Here is an 18,524-nt window from a genome sequence, read left to right as displayed (position 1 = left end):
CTGAGTTGGCGACTTTGCTCTGCCCCCCTCTCCCCCAGCTGTGCTTAGGCACAGCTTTGAACCTCTTCTGAGCTTCAGCTTCTGTCTCTGTAACAGCTAAGAGCACCTGCCTCGTGGACTTCTCTTGCAGATTAAATGGAACACGGAGGACGAGGCTCTCAATCCAGGCTGGTGTTTGCACACAGTACAAGTTACCTCCTTCCAAATTACTCTGTTACTGAGAAGAAGCCTTCCAAGTACAAAAGTGCCGGGAGGTTAAGCAAGGAGGCGAGTGGAAATAAACACTGTCAAGAGAGACTTTCCTGCTTTATTAGACAGGCTGGTTTCTTTCCAAAGATTAGGAGGGAGGGAGGATTACGAAGGGGGACATCAGCCCTGATTCCATTTTCAGAGACACGCACAGGCCACTTGGATCCGGTGTCTCGGACAAGGCGGGGTGCGGGGTCGGGAACACCCTGGCCAAGCCTCTCCCAGCTACATGGTCCCTTCTGAGAGGACAGTCCCGATGACACAAGGGACCCCACAGCTCCTTTCGGCTCGAGACACAAATCCTCCAGAAAGGCTTAACAACATCGTCATTTCAGCCACTGCCTTCAAATACATATAAAAGTTTACAGAGAGGGAGAAAGAATAAAGCAGGAGAGCCCTCTCTACGAACGTTCCTCAATAAATGCGTTCAGGGATCCCACCGTCGTATTTTCTTATCTCTTGACACTTTAGTACTTATCTCTTCACCTGCTACACATGCTCGAATTGGCTTCCATCCTGTTCGGCTGCCAGCCTCCGAACAGATTTCCGGAACACCTTTCTGTTTTCTTTTTCTGTTACAACTAATGGCTTTTATATATTTGTGATCAAACATTCAAGTTTCAAGTCCCAAGTAGAAATTATGTTTTGTGATTCTGCAACAGAAGCAAGCATCACAGACTATCCAGCTTTCTCTTCCCTTAATGCACAGGGCCGGGGTGAGTCTTCGCTACAGCTTGTGTGTATGTAACTTTGTAAACACTTTTTTTTTTTAAGTTCTTGAAAAATAATGTCTTTCCATCCTTAATATGAAAAATGAAGCAAATATATTTGTAAGAATATAAAACACATTCCAAATTCTTGCTTTGGGCTTCATGTAGGTATCACACACATACTCGAAAATGTAATTTAAATAATCTCCCTGTGCAGAATGCCAAAATAGATTTCAAATACCTCCCCGGCCTTTTAAGTTGGTAGGTGAATAAATGCCTCACCACAGAGCTACTAGGCAATCCAGATACCCCACTTGCAGATAAAATGAGCAATTCAAGGCATGACATGAACATTTATGGAATTTATGGATTTGTGTCCCAGAATTCAGGTGTTTTTTTTTTTTTAAGAGATGAAATGCAAGTTCTAGTTTTCAAATACTTTTTAAAATCCCATTCTATTTCTGCTAAAGCTATGCAAAAATGGCTTGAGCTCTGTTGCCCACTGGATATTGCAAGAGTTCGAGGAAGTGAGTATCTCTAGGCAAAACGCCCATAAAGCCCATCGATTCTGAGCCCCTCCAACATACGAGCATTCTGCATTGTGGCACTGAATTCTCAAAATAACACTGAAGGTAAGAATTATCTGCACCAGAAAACCAAAGCCTGGCTATGCAGGTGACATCTCCAAGGCCGGAAGGCTGGTGAGAATGGCAGAGTGAGACTTCACATCTAGATATGTCAGGCCTGAGCACCTGCTCTCTCATCCTCTGAAAATGGCAAACCTGGTATGTTTGCAGAGAATTAAAAAGCAGGCATTCTTGTTGCTACTGCAAATCTGGATTCTTACTTTTTCTTGAAGGGACGAAGAGGCTCTTGGGCCTAGAAGTGGCGAGATCTTTGCAAACTTACATAATGGAGAAAGCAGAAAGCACCGTTTAAAGGGATGCCAGTACTGACACATGCTTTTAAGGACTCATAATCAGTAAGAGGAATGTCCTCCGTGAGGTAATTTCAAAAAAAAAAAATCAGAGGCATTGATCTTCTGAAGTCGGGGGACCTAAGTGCCGAGTACAAAAATCTATCCAGAGGCAACCGTCCTGGGGAGAACCCTCCAAGGTCTTCCTATTGCATGTGTCACATCAGTGGCTCTATGAGTGACCGCCACAGGCCCAGCTGGCTCTACCTTCCTCGAATGTACGTCTCCATTCATGTGAACAACAGGTTGGAGGAAAGTTTTCAATGCAACCAAAACAAGCATGTGTGTATTCTAACGGCCGGATTTGAAAGGACATTTACGGGAATGGAGGTCCTAGGCACCAAAAACAGAATAAATTTTTTTCCTATCGCTGTCTCATTGGTTACAGCACTAGACTATCTCCCCAGATAAAAGTCTCATAAATGGACATCAAGAATCTCATAAATGACGACACTACACGTTCAAGATTTTAATCTTCAACTGCAAGAGCTCTGAAGCGGTTGTTTAAAAAAAACAAGCACGAGGTCGGACTTTTGAAACAAAGCACAAACGCTTCACAAAGAGGAGGTTCTGACTTAAAATGAACTAAACTGCTCTAAAAAAACACATCAAAAGAAATTGTAAATGAAAAATGAAGGGCTCTGTGGATATTTAGGATCAGAACTATACTAGCAAATGCACATTAATGCTTTCAAATTAAAACCTCTGTTAAGTCAGACTCCATGTAGCAGTGCCAGTGCTAGGGAAACTTGGCAAGCCAAGGAAAACCTGCTTCAGTGCAACATACCCCGATGCCTATTCTCATTCTAGTTTGGTAGCCACTGCCACCATAATTCATTTTCATTAATTTTCAATAAGGTATAGCTTCAGCTTTATCTGTCTTCCAGGAAAACAAGTTAATCAACTGAGCCTCAGCTCAGCCCTAAAAAGTTGTTTTCCTTATTAATAGCTACTACTCCTGATGCCCTTTGGGGCGAGCGACTTGTTTGTCATCACGGTTATCATTTTGCAGCTTAGGAACGTAAGAAAGAAAATGCAAGCTTTGCCCTGTTGGTAATGTAACCGGACCATCCACGCACAAAATAAGAAGTACTATCTTCCCTAATTCCTACATACTATGATTTTGTATTATGGAAATCTGATTATAAAACTCTGAAAAGTCCCGCCCTAATAATAGTGTTTACTTCTGTGTCCATCTCTGTCCGAGTCAGAGGACAGAGCACCACGAGGGCAGTATCGTGCTGCCCACCCTATTTCTGACAGTCATAATAATGTATCTGTAATAATAACAATAATAATAAATTCCTGTTTCTTCATCATGCATGGCTCTGTGTAAAGGGAAGAGAGCAAGGAAATGAGGCAGATCCTTAAGGAGAGCAGGGAAGCACTGCTGGAGGAGAGGCAGAGGGTGGAGGGAGAAGCAGGGGACACCTGCTGGCCCCCATGGACTCCCGCACCCTTGAAGCGTCCCACGGGCTGCCATGCTCCGCCAATGGCCACCATTTTATTTCCCTTTATAATGAAAACAAGCACTGCAAGCTGCCCTAAGAGCCAGAGCCTCCTGAGAATTAGAGGGTCACCACATCTGGGGAGCTGCTAGGCCAATACAATCTCATTTGTCAACATCATATAAAGAAAGCACCTGCATTCATTATTAATAAGGTCTTTGTTTCTCACTGAAGCTCGTTCACCAGGACTGCTTCTGGGATAGAGAGATGGCATTTCCCCTGGATGAGGAGGGGGCCGGGTCAGGTACAGGCTGAACCATCTTTTTGAATATCTGGGTGCTGGAAGCAGAAGATGACTGACCTTTTCCACTTGTGAGGAAAATTTAAGATAGGATCATGTTAATACTTCGAGACAGATGTTCTCACCTGATCTGGATGGGAATAGCAGAGTGCTGACCGTCCTGTTTTCATATCCGAAGCACAGGGTACGATGTCAGTTAACCCGCCAGGATCCTCACACGGATTCTTCACTCATTCATTCACTCATTTTCTCATTCATTATTCAAAAAATGTTTCTTGAGCATCCACCATCCTTCACGCCCCAATGTGAGCAGTGAGTGTTCATTAGGGAAAAAACAGACAAAAATCTCTGCCCTAGTGGGGCTGACATTCTCGGAGGGACGGGGGGCAGACAGAAGGCAAAATAATAACAAAAACGCATGGTATGTTCCACACTGATAAGCCTTGTGGCCAACGGTGAAAGCAGAGAAGAGAAGCACAGCACTCACTCTCTGTGAGTCACAGGAGAAACAGATACTTACAATATATACCTCAAGCCCTACTACAGGGAAAGCTCTTGTGAGTTCAGAGCCAGGACTGGGAAGATAGATCCGTGGCCACCAAGATGCTCTCAGGCATGTGGGGCAAAGACCCTTAATCACATCATCAACATGCACCAAAAAATGGTCACAAGGTTGCAAGCACCCAAACAGGTACTGGGAATCTGCCAGAAGATACGCTGAGCTGCCCACGAGGGAACAGAGCATCTGTGCCAGAGCAAGCATGTACATTTGAATGAGTGTAGAAACTGTCCCGAGAAGTAGCACAACTCTTCAAAGTTCTACAGCTCTACTCAGTCAGTGCAGAAGCAGCTCTTTCATACTGGAGACCTATGTCTAGATTTTTAGTGCCTTGAGGGCAAGGACTGTGATTTATTCACCCAAGCAACTGCTCCCCAGGAAGAGGCCAAGCACCAAGCTGACGCCGAGGAAGCACTCCACGAACCATGAAATGCAAGCATGCTGAAGGCCAGCTAGTTGTTTGGGCTAATCCACAGCCAAACCCTAAATAGAGGTCTCCTAACTAGAACACAAAGTGGAAATAACCAGGATTACGTTACTTGGGTGTGTTTTGTAAGATGCCATGGGGCTTGCATGTGGAGCTAATTCTTCAAGGATCAACATCTCAGTTCCTGGCTCTGGGAGAACAGGCTATGAACAACTTTGAGAACTTTACCCTCCAGTAGAAAAAAAGTCAGTTAAGGTTAAGACAAATGGGAAGAAGAAAGAACTACTTTAACCTCCGAATGGGTTGCGCTATAAAACATCGTATCTAAGGAATCTTTTGGACCACAACATAATTTCCAGCTAATCTAACTTATACATGGTGTTGGGGTTCCCAGGCTAGCCCTCCAGGTTTTTTCAGCTGTACTGCAACTCAACTAGAGAGTGCCACAAAATCTAACCATCATGTTGGTAATAGGATATCCCTCCTCTATTCTAATGTGAAACCCAAAAAATAGATCTCCCTTGGGGAGTCAGCCAGGACAACTCTTATTTTTTACACAAAGGATGTTTGGAACATACACATTCTTTTCAGAAGGATCACATGAGTATGTGTGGAAAAGAAGACTTTGATGTTCTTCATCAACGAGACCTCTCTTCTCCAAAAAGAAGTTCTAGGTGAAGAGAGGAAAGCAGGACTGAATGCGTTTGGCCTTATTACCTGAACTAATACTAAAGCCAATACCTACTAATGTCCTATTTGGCATAAGAACATGAAAAGAGAGAAACCAGGGTTATATAATTAACAAATATTTGCTGGTTAAAATTCTTAAAACACAAATAATTCAGCGGTTATACCATATTCAAGATACAGAATAGAAAACGTGGACAGGAGTCTGAGTTTTATTTAAATGAGGTAAGAGCTGCTAAATTTCACCAGGACTGAGATCAATCCAACCCTCATAGATCTACTGAAGCAAAGTTACCTTCCCAATTAATTTTGTTATTCGCTCTTCCATTCATTATTCCACGTAGCCACAAACTTTTATGGCCACCTCTCCCATGACTCTTGTGCACGTTGTTAGCCGGGCAAACAAAGGAGACTATGAAGCGTACCAAGATAATACCAAATGGGAGATGTTGTGGTAGAGGAAGGGTACTAGGACCTGCCCGAAGGCACCTGGGTGCAGATGACTGTGCTGCTCCTATAGAAGCTAAAAAGGCTTCCAACCAGTCAGCCCTCTTAGACACCCCCTATGGCAGGAGGAAATGGGGGTGCCACAAAGAGTTGTGGTCACTTATTTTGTGTTCTTTAAAACACCACCTCACTCTCTAAAAGACACAAAATGCTTAGTCAGCTGGGGATCCCAGGCCACTGATGGACACAGCCTAACATAGGAAGCTGGCCACTGGCTAACAGATGGCTCCGTCTCAGCTTCCGGGGAAGAAGAAACAGTCATACCACTGCCAGGGGAAGCCAGCACTGCCTTTTTACTGATCAACAGATGATCTTGGGAGTTTGTTGGGAAAATCGACTTTTTTTAAAGATTTTATTTATCCACAAAAGAGCACACACTAGCACACAAGCAGGGTGGCGGGAGAGGGAGAGAAGGAGGGAGAACCAGACTCCTCACTGTGCAGGGAGCCTGGTGCAGGGCTTGATCCCAGGACGCTCGGATCACGACCCAAGCCAAAGGCAGCCGCCCAATGGACTGAGTCACCCAAGTGCCCCTGACTTCACATTCTTTTCCCCAGATCCTGGCATTTAATAGCTTAGATGCAAAACACAGATATAGTTGAGATTACATGGATATATATGGGAAAGGCTAATTTCACTTTCAGTATGGAACAGCTAACATAGGAAGCAACTGCACTTCCAGGGCATGATCTGGCAAATTCCTAGTGACAACTCAGCCTTAGGAATGAGCCAAAAAAAAAAAAAAAAAAAAAAAGGAATGAGCCAAAAGCCCTGCCAGGGGTGGTCTTAAAACATCATAGGGGGTCACTGAAAACAGCTGCCTTTGACTATTTTTTGAAGTTTAGTTTCTCCCAACAATAGTTGTGGTATTACTTTATGCTTCTAATTACAGTCACTTTGAGACTATTAAGTGAAAAAGCCCTTTAAGATGCTGACATAAGTGATGGCTCAGTTATCAAGAAGGGACAGCTGTAGCACAAACCTGGGCTAGAATGTGATAGAAAAAACACTTCTTGGCACCCAGTGAGAAAGCCAAAAGAACAAGAGAGATCGGAATAAGAATAAATTAAACAAGTGCATAAAATTATCACTGAGAATAGAGATCGTGCCATTTTTTTCTAAAGCAGCCGCCATCTCTAACTAAGGGCCCATTACATACCTTTGAGTTAACTCCAAGTGACCATTCCAATACCCTCTGTAATGTACGCGTTTTGAAGACCACAATTAAAGGATCATGCCCTGAGTTTAGCATCACCGGAGACACCATCTGCTTGCATGCCAGAAATTCTGAACTTGCTGAAATCACTTTGCCATTTAAGAGACCAGCAGTTTAGCAACAGGGTCAGCTACACTGTGTGGCAAAGCCGAGCTCTGGGGGACAGGCCCACAGCATGCCACGTGCTAATGCACTTGTGACGTTGCTTGAGAGGAGAATGCTCTTCTGAAGTCAAAACCCATCCACGGTCATCCAGGAATGAAGGAAAAAAATTTTCAGTTGGGAAATTAAGACCTTGTGGAGAAAATCGCATTGTGGGATGTGGCAGTAGGAAGAGCATGGTCTGAGTCAATCCAATAATATAGTGCTAGTAATTACTACTAAATCAGAGGATTAATTTCTACTTGCCAGCCTTTCTTCTCTGAGGTGCTTATGACTTTTGTTGGACTTTGCTTCTGATAATAGGCACAGTGAGAGGCATTTTTCTTTCCTTTCCTGACCTTTTAACCAAACAATTAATCTGGGGGAGGGGATGGGGGGGGAGGATCAGAGTTGTTTGTCCTGCCTCTCAAGCTTTATCTTCAAGGTCTCAGAGACACTGAGCAGCTTGGATATGTGGCCAGGAAGAAAGCTTTCATGACCTTTCTATGACATTTCTCAGCACCCTTTCCTACCACCTAGGGCCTTGCTATCTTAGATCTCCCTGTGATGCATTCTCAAGAAAGCAGATGCTGCCTGTCACGGCCACCCCTGCTCTTGGGCCCCTGCATCCCAGGACATAGCTCAGGCTGACACCAGCAGCCATCCTTCCTTCATCATCCCCGTGGCGTTGTTATAACAACTGCCACACTGGCTCTGCCATGTGCCTTACCCCCTTTGTTGCTCATTGTCAATTCTACATTCCGTTACCTTTTGTTGATCAGCAGAAATGACCAAAGACTTGCAAACCCCCAAATCTGTCACCATTTTTCTCCTTTTTGTATAGGCGTACAAAAGTATACTTTTATACACAGGAATTTTTGAAACTGATAATTAAAAATTAGAGCAGGCTACTGCAGAAGCCTAAGATAGCTGGAGAAACTGGTGAACTGCATATACAGGGTTAACCTGGAGAACTCAAGGCCACTCCAGGAAGGAGGCCCCAGTGTTGTGTTTGAATGGAGGTGCCCCAACTAGAGATCCACACTATCTTCTGTAAATGGTACTTATCTTGCTTTCTTGAAAGTAGAGCAAGGTCTTGTGAAGAAATCCACAAAGCAGAAGTAGAAATGGCTCTACACCTGGACTCCACCAAAACTACATTTTAAAATAAACTTGTCCTCATCCCTCTGCTTTAGCAAATCTGGAGCAAGTCCTCCTCCATGTCCATGCTCTTTACATCACTACTCATTTCATGACTCATGTCTAGTCTCCTTTAGGTTTCAGCAAAGCCCTCCCTGACCATAAGTGTCAAAGAGGTATCAAATGAGGAGGGGTTCCAGGTTCTGGAATTCATTCCTTGGTTAGAACTATGCTCTGGAGGGATGGAGGCAAGAGAATCAAGGGAAGAGAAGAGAGAAAAACAAGTACCCAAGACAGCTTGGTGCTTGGCGTTGTCCTTGGTGCTGCTGCTGTGTTCTTTCCAGGTTAATAACAGAAAATACTGACAAATGGCAACTAATTGCAATGGACAATAGTGAGTGCTACAAATATAAGTGTATTAAAAATACTATTTACAATGAGCATGCTAATTATTGGAGTCCAAAGGAGTTCCTACTGGGAAAAAAGTGGGGACCAGAGCTTTTCACATGTATGCTTTTTGGTTGCTTTTTGCACTTGGTTGGAATTTTTTCATTAGATTTGTCTATTACTGAACTTCAATATGAGAACCAAAAGAATGATTCTATTATTTGGTCACGTTAATATTAACCAAATACTCAGTGTTCCGGGCATTGTGACAGGCATAGAATTATAAACCTATATACGGTGTAACTCCTCAAAAGGAAAGAGAGCTTTACAAAAAGAGAAATTAACTTGCAAGACAGAAAACACAATTTTTGGTCAAGATATTCTTCCTCGTAGCTTTTACATCAATAACGTAAACTCTCTCTTCTCCAAACTTATAATCACAAAAGATCTCTAGCCCTACTGTCACTGGAGAAGTCTCTGCTCCAGCAGCCCAACGTTTTTGGATTGCTCTTCTTCACAGCAATGGCTATCTAGAAAGATAATCATTCCAAGTATTGGTTTTATGACTTGTTTCCAAGTGAGAAGGAAAAATTAGGGAAATTCCATAAGCACTTTGTGTTCCCTGTCCTATAGAAAGAATTTATCTGTTTCATCTATATTTAGAGAACACATTCATTCAGATGCTGTAACACAATTATTAATGTGACCATAAAATTATCAGTGAAGCCAAACCCTACAGCTTGAAAGCTCCAAGGACAATTAGATGGATTATCAAAGCAATAAGCACAATGGATTACATAGTTTAAGCCCTCTACTGAAAACACCCTCATGCTTAATAAAACTTTAGCAGGTATACCTTGATTGATGTTAGCTGCTGGAGGCAGCCTGTGACTTAACCACATGACCCAAGGGCAACATTTTAAATTTTATCTGCAAATTAATTTCTCATTGACCTCTATTTCTATAAGCCATCTTTATGGACACCAAACTCTTGGATCCTTTAAACAAAAGAAAGATCTTTTTAAAAAAAATCTTAGAAACATACTGAGGGGTCTCTAAGAAAAGTTCATGGCAATGAGAAATTAAAACTTCCCAGACACTGTAGAAATACGACTGACCACATGTTTTTCTTTTAAATTAGCTAAAAACCAGTGACCACAAATATGTCTCCATATAAAGTAGGTATGATGACTCATTTGCCTCTTATCAATAAACATCAAACCATACTATATCTCAGGATTGAGTAAGTGAATTAGGTTGAGTTGCAAATAAAAGAAGCAAGAGAAAGGGAACTGAATGAAAGTGATGTTGGAGCCATGGGGGAGAGTTAAGTCAAGAAGTGATTTCTGTGCCACTCTTTCATCCAAGTGTAAGAAAAACTCTGGAATGGCTTTCCAGATTAAATTTATTAAATTTAAAATAATATCCAAAGAGTTTCGTATTTTACATCATCTCATCTCATCTCTGGCAACTCCATTATGCAACATCTGTTCTAGCCATGCTGGCCTTTTTTTTCTGTCATGCAAATATGCCAACATCATTCCCATTGCAAGATGTTCACATGTGATGGTCCTCCTGCTTGCACCACTCCACCCTGCATCTTCAGATGACTCACTTCTTTTTTTATTATCATCAAGGTCATGCTTCAGAATCCAGGTCCTCAGTCTGCTAGCTAAAGCCACCTCTCCACAACCCTTCCTTAACACAATGTTATCAAAATTCATCCATCTGCCCATCCCATTCATCCAGTGCATCCATCCATGTGTTTATGTGTTGCTTGTCTGCCTCTGCCACTCTACTGCAAGCTCTGTGAGGACAAAGACTGTGTCTTATTCAAAAATGTCTCCTCGGTAGCCAAATAATGTCTAACACTTAATAGGCACTTAATAGCTATTAACTTACTGACTGTAATAGTGTTAAAAAAAAAGTGTGTGTGTGTGTGTGTGTGTGTGTGTTTAGATGGGGATAAGAATAGAGTCTTTTCAGAAAATGCTTTAAAAAAGCAATTTCTAACTGAAAAATGCCAAGGTCCTGTAAGAAAGTCCTCTTGTGCATTTCTGGTACCTGAAGCCCTTGTCCTGTCATTGCTGGATTCATTGACTAGCCCAAGCTGCCAATTATACATAGTGCCGAATACCAATCCCAAGGTAGAAGGCAGGCATCACAGAGAATCAGAAGCCTGGGGTCTAAGAATAATGAGATCCTGGCCCTGAAATGTTACTGTATTCTTCTCTTTAAAATGAGGATACCATAATTAATTTGAAGGCTCAAGGCTCTAATGTGAGACACTTGGGAACTCTAGGATATTGGGCAAGTAAGGAGTGTTGGTGTTGATGAGACTTAATAGAGCTCTGTCCTGAGGTCTAAGACAGGAAGGTTCTACAAGTTTGAAATTCATATTCTCCTCAGACCCCAGAAAGAGTGACCCTCAGATAAGGGCTAAGAAATGTCTCTGATGCTACCTGCTTTCTTTTAAAAGCCTCAACTTTGGAAGGTGACTAGCACCTATAAACAGCTGTCCTGGTAGGTGGTTAGCACATGCTCATGCAACACAAAAGCAAAACACTACCTCATCTGCAACCCAACCTAACAGTGTGACAACATGTTTTGCACCAGCCAAGTCACTGCTAAGACACGGGCTCACATGTTGTGCACAATATTGTACAAAAATGACCTCAGTCAGAAAGGAGCTTTGGGCAAGCTTTGGGAGAATATGCCAAATGGAGAAATTCCCTTTGTACAAATGTAAGGCATGGAAGAATGGAAAATGGTCGATGTCATGACACAGGGGAACCCCGGAATGGGTCTGACAAATCTGGAGCCAGGTGGGAAGGTACATGAGCAATGTACTCTTGGGGGTCTGTCAACAAGAGGAAAAGTCTAAGGAAAAAAGTGGCCATGTCCAGTGAAGAGAAAGGGGAGGTTGTGATGCACAGGCTCTTGGCTGTTCCTCTCTACTGACTAAGCCAAGGGGAGAGTAAAATGCGAGACGTGCATTTCCGAAGGAGCCCAATGCAGAAAGTGATAGTGGACAAAGATCAACACACAAGCCGCCACACCACGATTCCAATCCTCGCCCAAACACACTAAGGTCACAGGTGACGATCAGCAGCACCTTAAGGCAGGATATGGTCACTAGATTAAGTAAAATGCACAGAATTCAAAGGTCAAGTCCTGAGTTTACCAAAGCTCACTGAGACAACATGACATTGAGTGGGAAATCTTTTTGTCAAATGTTTATGTAACAAAATATAATGAGGAAAACAAAAGTTATTTTCAATTCGAAATCCATGATGCATACCAGAAAAGTTTACACAGTGAAGGTGATAAAAATACTGACTATTGATGTTGACGGAAAACCTTCTGTGCACACTATTACTATGTTGAGTGATTCTATGTAAATGTAAATTTATCCCCTCAGTGTACATAAGCCAATTCAGATGGAAGCTTTTCTTCTGCCACAAATTTAACAGACTGTGGTTATCATGTTTGCCCCTGGGTACAAAGTAATATTCGGAAAAACTATGCCTGGCTGTTAAAAATATCAGGGAAGAAAGGTCAGCTGAAGTCGTTAGAAGAAAGAGCGTAAAACCACCTCTAATGCTAATTTCTTGAGGCAAGAGGGCCAAGAAATAGTCAAACGTTTTAGGGTACTCAACCTTCCACAGTATGCTCCAAAAAATACTCTAAGTTTATTTTTTAAGGAGGAAGAAAGTAACCTTGCCACCCCCTTCCCCCAAAAAGCAAACCTGTGTGGCCTCATAGGACTGATAGATCTCACAGATAATAGAGCCAGACAAGGTCAGTGGAAGGCATGACAGCAGCACTAGGATTCTCTGCCACAAGGCTGAGCAAATTGTTTTCTTTCTAGAGTCAGAGAATAAATATCTGGAATCTGGAAACCAAGAAGCAAAAATGGAAGATACCATGTGTAGATATTTATGAAAAAAATGTTCACTATTTTTTTACTCTCACAATATTTAAGGACGCTGTAATTTAAATTTCATTAACGCACACAGTTTCCAAATATTATTATCCTTTCTCCCTTTTTCCCCAACCATTTAAAATGTAAAATCCATTCTTGGGGGACAAAGTCAGAATGAGGGATAGGATTCAGCCCATGAACTGAAGTTTGCAGACATGTACTCTCACCTGCAGTGAGAGGTTGTGGAGCAAAGTTAAGCCATGGAGTTAACATATCTGGCATTGGTCTTCCCCCAAAGTGTCTTCAAAATACCATAAACATAGAGCTTCACTGAAACATCCCAAGTTCTCTTTTAGCAAAATCAGATTATCTATTTCATCCAGTAGCTTATGTTCACATTCTGGATTTATTTTAAATATCATCTTAGCTGTAGACGTTGCATTGGTTTTGTATGATAAATGCAGACAGGAGCAAAATGGGAAACACACATTAATCAGTTTCCATCACCATGACAAGCAATGGCATTGGGAAAGCATCTGATGTGAGGTGTCTGCTCTATAACAGCCAGCGACCACCAGCCACCACTTGTAATGCTCTCCTGTTCTTATCTTGTAGGCTTTCATATCGGACTGGGCAAGACACAGCTAATTGTGACACATGCAGGAACAGTGCATGTATTATCTATAGGTATGTTAACGTTCTCCTCCTCCCACTTTTCTATTATGAGTGACAAATGATGTTTACCCAACGGATGCAAGAATCATTGGGGGCCATGCTGGGATGATTATATCAGACACAAAGTAAAGGGCTTTACTTGACCATAATTCTAAGCTACTCCTAAATACTCAACCCCAGGTGTATGATCCCAGGATGAGGGAGAGCTTGAACTCATTTATCTTGCAAATGCATCTTAGTGGTTTCAAAAACCGGTATAAGTTTGATGGCTTGTTTTCTCAGAATTGATAGCCATGAGCACTGTACTGTGTGTTCTAGCAAAGCTATGAAAGCTAAGTCCTTCAGATGGTATAGATCGAAGACTGCAAACCACACTGGATGCACTAGGAATACCACGGAAGAACCCAGGCTGCTTGGACCAAACGTGCAATTTATTTCCTTAGGAACTCACAAAGATTGTGGCACTGGCATCCCTTGGGACATAATCCCCAGTCTAGAATCCCTACAGCTGTTGTTCATCACGTTTTTTTGTTTTGTTTTGTTTTGTTTTGTTTTAATTTAAAGTTTGTTTAGATTGCTTGCATCAACAAGAATTCAGCACAAACTTTCAATAGGGAAAAACCACGTTGGGCTTCTTGTGGAAATTTAGGATTCTCAGATATTGTCACAACTTTCAGGGAGGTGACTGCCTGTTTTCTTTTGGTAAATATAATTTTCACAAAACCACACGAGAGCAGTTAAGAGATGCTATGATTTAGTTCGCTGCTTAAAACCTAAGGCTGAAGGACAATTACAGTTGACTTACCCAATTACCAAAACAATTCTCACTGCATAGTTCTATATCTAGAAATGTATGAAAGACCTCCCATCCCTCCTCTCCCCCGACCCATGCCCACCAAAATACACCTTCTAAAAAGATCTTCAAAGTCCCCTTTCTCTGATCAACAAGGTAGAGACAGGGAGAGGGTGTAAATGTCTTCAATGTAGCAAAAAGCTTGACACATTCTTGGGCTCATCACACATCTCCAGCCCAGCAGAACATCCAGGATGGGACTTAGACTGTTTAAAAGCAGAGTTGGGTCACTTGGTGACATCTTCTGGGGCAAGGCAGACATGAGCACCAGGTGTCACACTAGCACATTCCTTACTGTGGAAGTTCTCAACAAAGGGCAATTTAGCCTCCAGGGGACATCTGACAAGGTCTGGAGGGAGACGTTTTTAGCTGTCACAACTAGGGGGGTGCCACTGGCATCTAGTAGGTAGAGGCCAGAGGTGCTGCTAACATCCTGTAAAGCACAGGACAGCCCCACCACAGGAATTCGTCCCGTCCAAATTGTTGATCGCTCTGAGACTGACAAAGCCCGCCCTGCTGGAACCATCACCAGGTTAAGGTCTGTAAAAGGCACATGCCAGCTGCTACCGCCTCCTGGTAGTACGCAGGCAGCCTGGACCCCGGCAGGAGCCCCGGCCCAGCATACCGAACTGCTGGATTATCCTCCCACCATTAACAAAGAAGAGGTGAAAAGCAAGCGCCCAGGCAAGTTTTGTCAAGAATTCCCACAAATCGCAAATCACCTCCTCAGAGACATCTACTTATCAGAGAAGTTGCTTAGTAGGAATTATTTTCACTAAATTCATATTGTGGAAGAGAACTAAGAATCAACAGTGAGGCGATGTAACTCTGACTCAAGATAACCCTTCACTAATATAAGTCATTAGGAAAAGAAGTGAAGACTGTAAAGGGCCTGGCATATACCCTCACTATTTATTTAGCTTCTGTTACTCTGGGAGCCGTGGTTCACCCAGCCTTTTAATGCAACAGAGCAGAAGTGCACCAAGATTTTCAGAGAAGGTTCACAGTGAGCTTGATGAGCACAAACCCATTTAACATTTTGTGGGTGATTGAAAAAAGAATTTATTAGGGCACTCTCCAGTGTAACTGAAGTAATTTAAGTAAATTTAGCTCTAAATCCAGAAGTAACTTACATTAAAAGTGATATTAGAAGTGATTTAACAAGCCCGTGAAGGACAGAAATTTGTCTTTTGCAGGAATTAGCTCTGAGTGCTTGCAATTTAGAATTGGCTCAACCAACATTCTGCATGAACCCCAGTACACCAGCTCCTGGCCCACTTTCTGAAAGATCCGTGAATGTCTCAGAACCACAGGAAATTGCCCAAATTGAGCAAAGACTCACCAGTGAGAGGGACTGGGCCACAGTGATCATTTTGGTTACTTCCTGCAAAACAAGGACAATGCACGTCCCCTCACAGTAACCTTGTCGTCAGATCTGCGACTGCAGGGATTGCTGGAGTGCTGGTGTGCATCTTCAGGAGCTGCCCCAGAGGACCCTCCAGAGCCAGGCACACCCCCCACACACAGCCCCATCTCTAAATGAGGCAAACATCCCTGGAGAGGTGGTACTAGAAAAACTGGAATGTGAGATCTCTTGTTCAGGAAAGCATTTTAAAATCTCTCCTGTCAGAGTGATGGCAACACCAATTCCCCAACCCCCAAACTTGTGCTGCAAACAGAAGTTATTCTAGAAGGGCTTAAGAACAACATCTCAGCTGGACTCCCGCTGCCTCTAGACTTCCAGCCATTAATAAGGATCTCAGTATCACTACCAAGTTGAACACACACAGCTCATCAAGCTCTGTTCCCAATTTTTAGTCACTTACATTAGAAATCACTAAAATTTAACTGTTACTAACTCACACAAGGTTGCAGGTCAACAAAAAATGTAACACTCGGTACACTGGTTATTGACCCTGGACCCCAGTTTTCTGAGCTTCATGGATGATAAGTCAGGTGAGAGCTCACGTCCAGTCAACTCACTGAAAAGCCAGTCAAAAGGGACATCACACACTTAACCTATTAATTTAATCTGACTCATATAGATTGAGATCTAACAATTAGCTGATTTAAAGTTATGCCAGGCTTTTGAAGGGCAACCCAGATGTTTTCTATGAATATGGGCACCCCACTCAAGTTCCAAGGGATTTTCCGTGAACCACCTTGCGGGGGGAATCTGATTTCACAACACTTCTAGATCCTGACTGCCTGTACCTTTTTCACACTTGGTATCTGGTCACACCCTACTCTGTTCAAAGCACCTAACTCACAGAAATAATTCTCTCTTGCCTAAGTTCTACGTTGTTGGTTTATGTCCTATTACATTGATTTATGCAACATTCAAATAAATGATATCATTTCAGTGATAGGCACAAATGACATAAACAGATCCAAACACAAGATCCTCTTGGTGGTGAGCATTCAGCAGCAGAATAAGAATAAAGGGTTTGTAGGCGACCCTACAGGAAGTCACCTACAGGAAGCCTGTTCAGCAGGAGCGATGGCCTGTGTGGGCATCAGTTGTGTCACGGGGGAACCACACGGTAGTTAACCCAGGACAGCCACCAAGGGGGCTTCCGTCATACTGTCTGAATACCAAAGAGTAACCTACAATGACAAAAGGATACTGGTCTGGCTCCTTGAGACTCGCATCTCTCCAAGACTGCCCTGATGGCTGGCAATGGTTGATACATGACTTCCCTATTGGAGGGTTCCCTTTTGTCAAAAGAGAAAGGACATCAAGGAGGAATTCAGCTAGGTGGCTTCTCAGTTTCCGGTCAGCCCTATGATTTAATCCTCAAAAGCCAAATGCTTCATGAAGAACAGAGGTTTCTTTGGTAGAAAAGCATTCAGAACTCATAGTCCTTATGCAGGAGAGATCACCTGTTCGGGGGACCCGGTCACAGTGCACATGGGCAGCCGTAATATCTGAGAAGTGAGCCAAAGGGAGGGCACAGATTTCAGAGGCTTTATGATTTAAGTCCATTTCTTCTCACCGAGGAAACTTGCAAGCAAGTCCTCCTTCAGTTCCTGCACACAACTGTGTAGAGAGAGGGCCCCATCACTGAGGTAGCTCAAGGACAGGGTCCTTGCAGCGGGTTCCAAGTGTGGCTCTGGCACCCGAGCTCTCAGATACCAGCGCCTGCATCCTAGACCTCAGTCCCCATACCACCATCTCGACCACTGTTCTTGGTCTTTCCCAAGGTGCCTCGCGAACCTCCAGACTGAACAGGTTAAAGGAGTTTCAAAATAAAGATATTTTTAGCTCCCAAAAGACAGTGGTTATCCCAGGAACTGGGAGCACACAAGAGGCCATCATAGCTGCTATAGCCACATGTTGCAATTTGTCATGCCTGTTCGCTGGTAGGCAGAGAGCCCTGGAGGTCAATGAATTGGACCCTGCCTGTCCTGCATGTACATACCACTTTTCACTCAAAACCCAATTACCCTCTCCGAACAGCATAAAAATCCACTGTGTTTCCAGTAACACTTGGCCCAGGGAGATGCAAAAGGTGCCGTGTTCAAGACCTGGCTGCCTGCAGTTTTATCAACACGGTCCTGTAATAAATGTGTACCTTTGCCATGGGCGGCGGTACATATTTCTCTGTAAAAAATAAGTCTGTCGTGGAAATATACAGGACTTGGAAGAAACATCAAAAGGACAAAAGGTCTTGAAGCAATTTCGGGGGAAAAGGCTGCCAGTACCACAAGCCAAAGGCTGGTACCATCAGCCTACGAGAGCCTGCTGCTCAGGCACCAGGTGCCCCAGAGGTACCCCCACCCTCTCTCTGTCGGGGTGGCCACTAAATCTCTAAAGTCACGTGGAACAGCACACAAGGATCAGATAGGTCCCTTCCAGCTCTGAAAGCTTGCTGACTGAGTGATTTACAAGCGATTTACTGCAGGACTGACTCTGAGCTTGCACAGAAAGTATACATGGAAGGAAAAGTGTGGACAGTCACAAGGCATTTCTCAACCAAGTAACATCCATTCCTGCGTTAGCAAATCGGATTTATGTAGAGCCCAACAACCGTTCCTGGGCAGCCAATAGCTGGCCCTGCTCGCTGGTCCACTAAAACCTCCAACATCAAAAGTAACACTTCCCATAATCAGGAATTTTGAGGTGGTTGACATGATTACATTTTTTCCTAAGATGACATCCCTTGGATTGTGATCTGGACCAACTCTGAATTTCTAATGAAAGACCATCTCGGCATGAAAAAAGATTAACAGAAATACAGGTTTCAGTTTTCTTTAGTAAAACTTTTCTGGCTAATCATCCGTATTTCCTGTCACAATATGCTGTAATTATTTCAGAAAATG

The 18,524-nt window shown here is 43.1% G+C and overlaps 2 protein-coding genes across 2 annotated transcripts in view; one reads left to right on the top strand and one right to left on the bottom strand.

Moving 5' to 3' along the window:
* Positions 1 to 18,524, bottom strand: part of DOCK1 (dedicator of cytokinesis 1) — a 498,451-nt gene that overhangs the window by 266,169 nt on the left and 213,758 nt on the right.
* INSYN2A (inhibitory synaptic factor 2A) overlaps positions 1 to 18,524 on the top strand; it is a 37,293-nt gene that overhangs the window by 8,216 nt on the left and 10,553 nt on the right. Inside the window, exon 2 of the mRNA XM_055346340.1 lies at positions 13,289 to 13,360. Coding sequence (XP_055202315.1) covers positions 13,289 to 13,360 — 72 coding nt within the window. The remainder of the gene's footprint in view (positions 1 to 13,288; positions 13,361 to 18,524) is intronic.

Source organism: Nyctereutes procyonoides, unplaced genomic scaffold (genome assembly GCF_905146905.1).
Source record: "Nyctereutes procyonoides isolate TBG_1078 unplaced genomic scaffold, NYPRO_anot_genome, whole genome shotgun sequence".
In the NCBI taxonomy this organism is placed as follows: Eukaryota; Metazoa; Chordata; class Mammalia; order Carnivora; family Canidae; genus Nyctereutes; species Nyctereutes procyonoides.
Note: the sequence above shows the minus strand (reverse complement) of the source record. Positions and strands in the feature narration are given on the sequence as shown.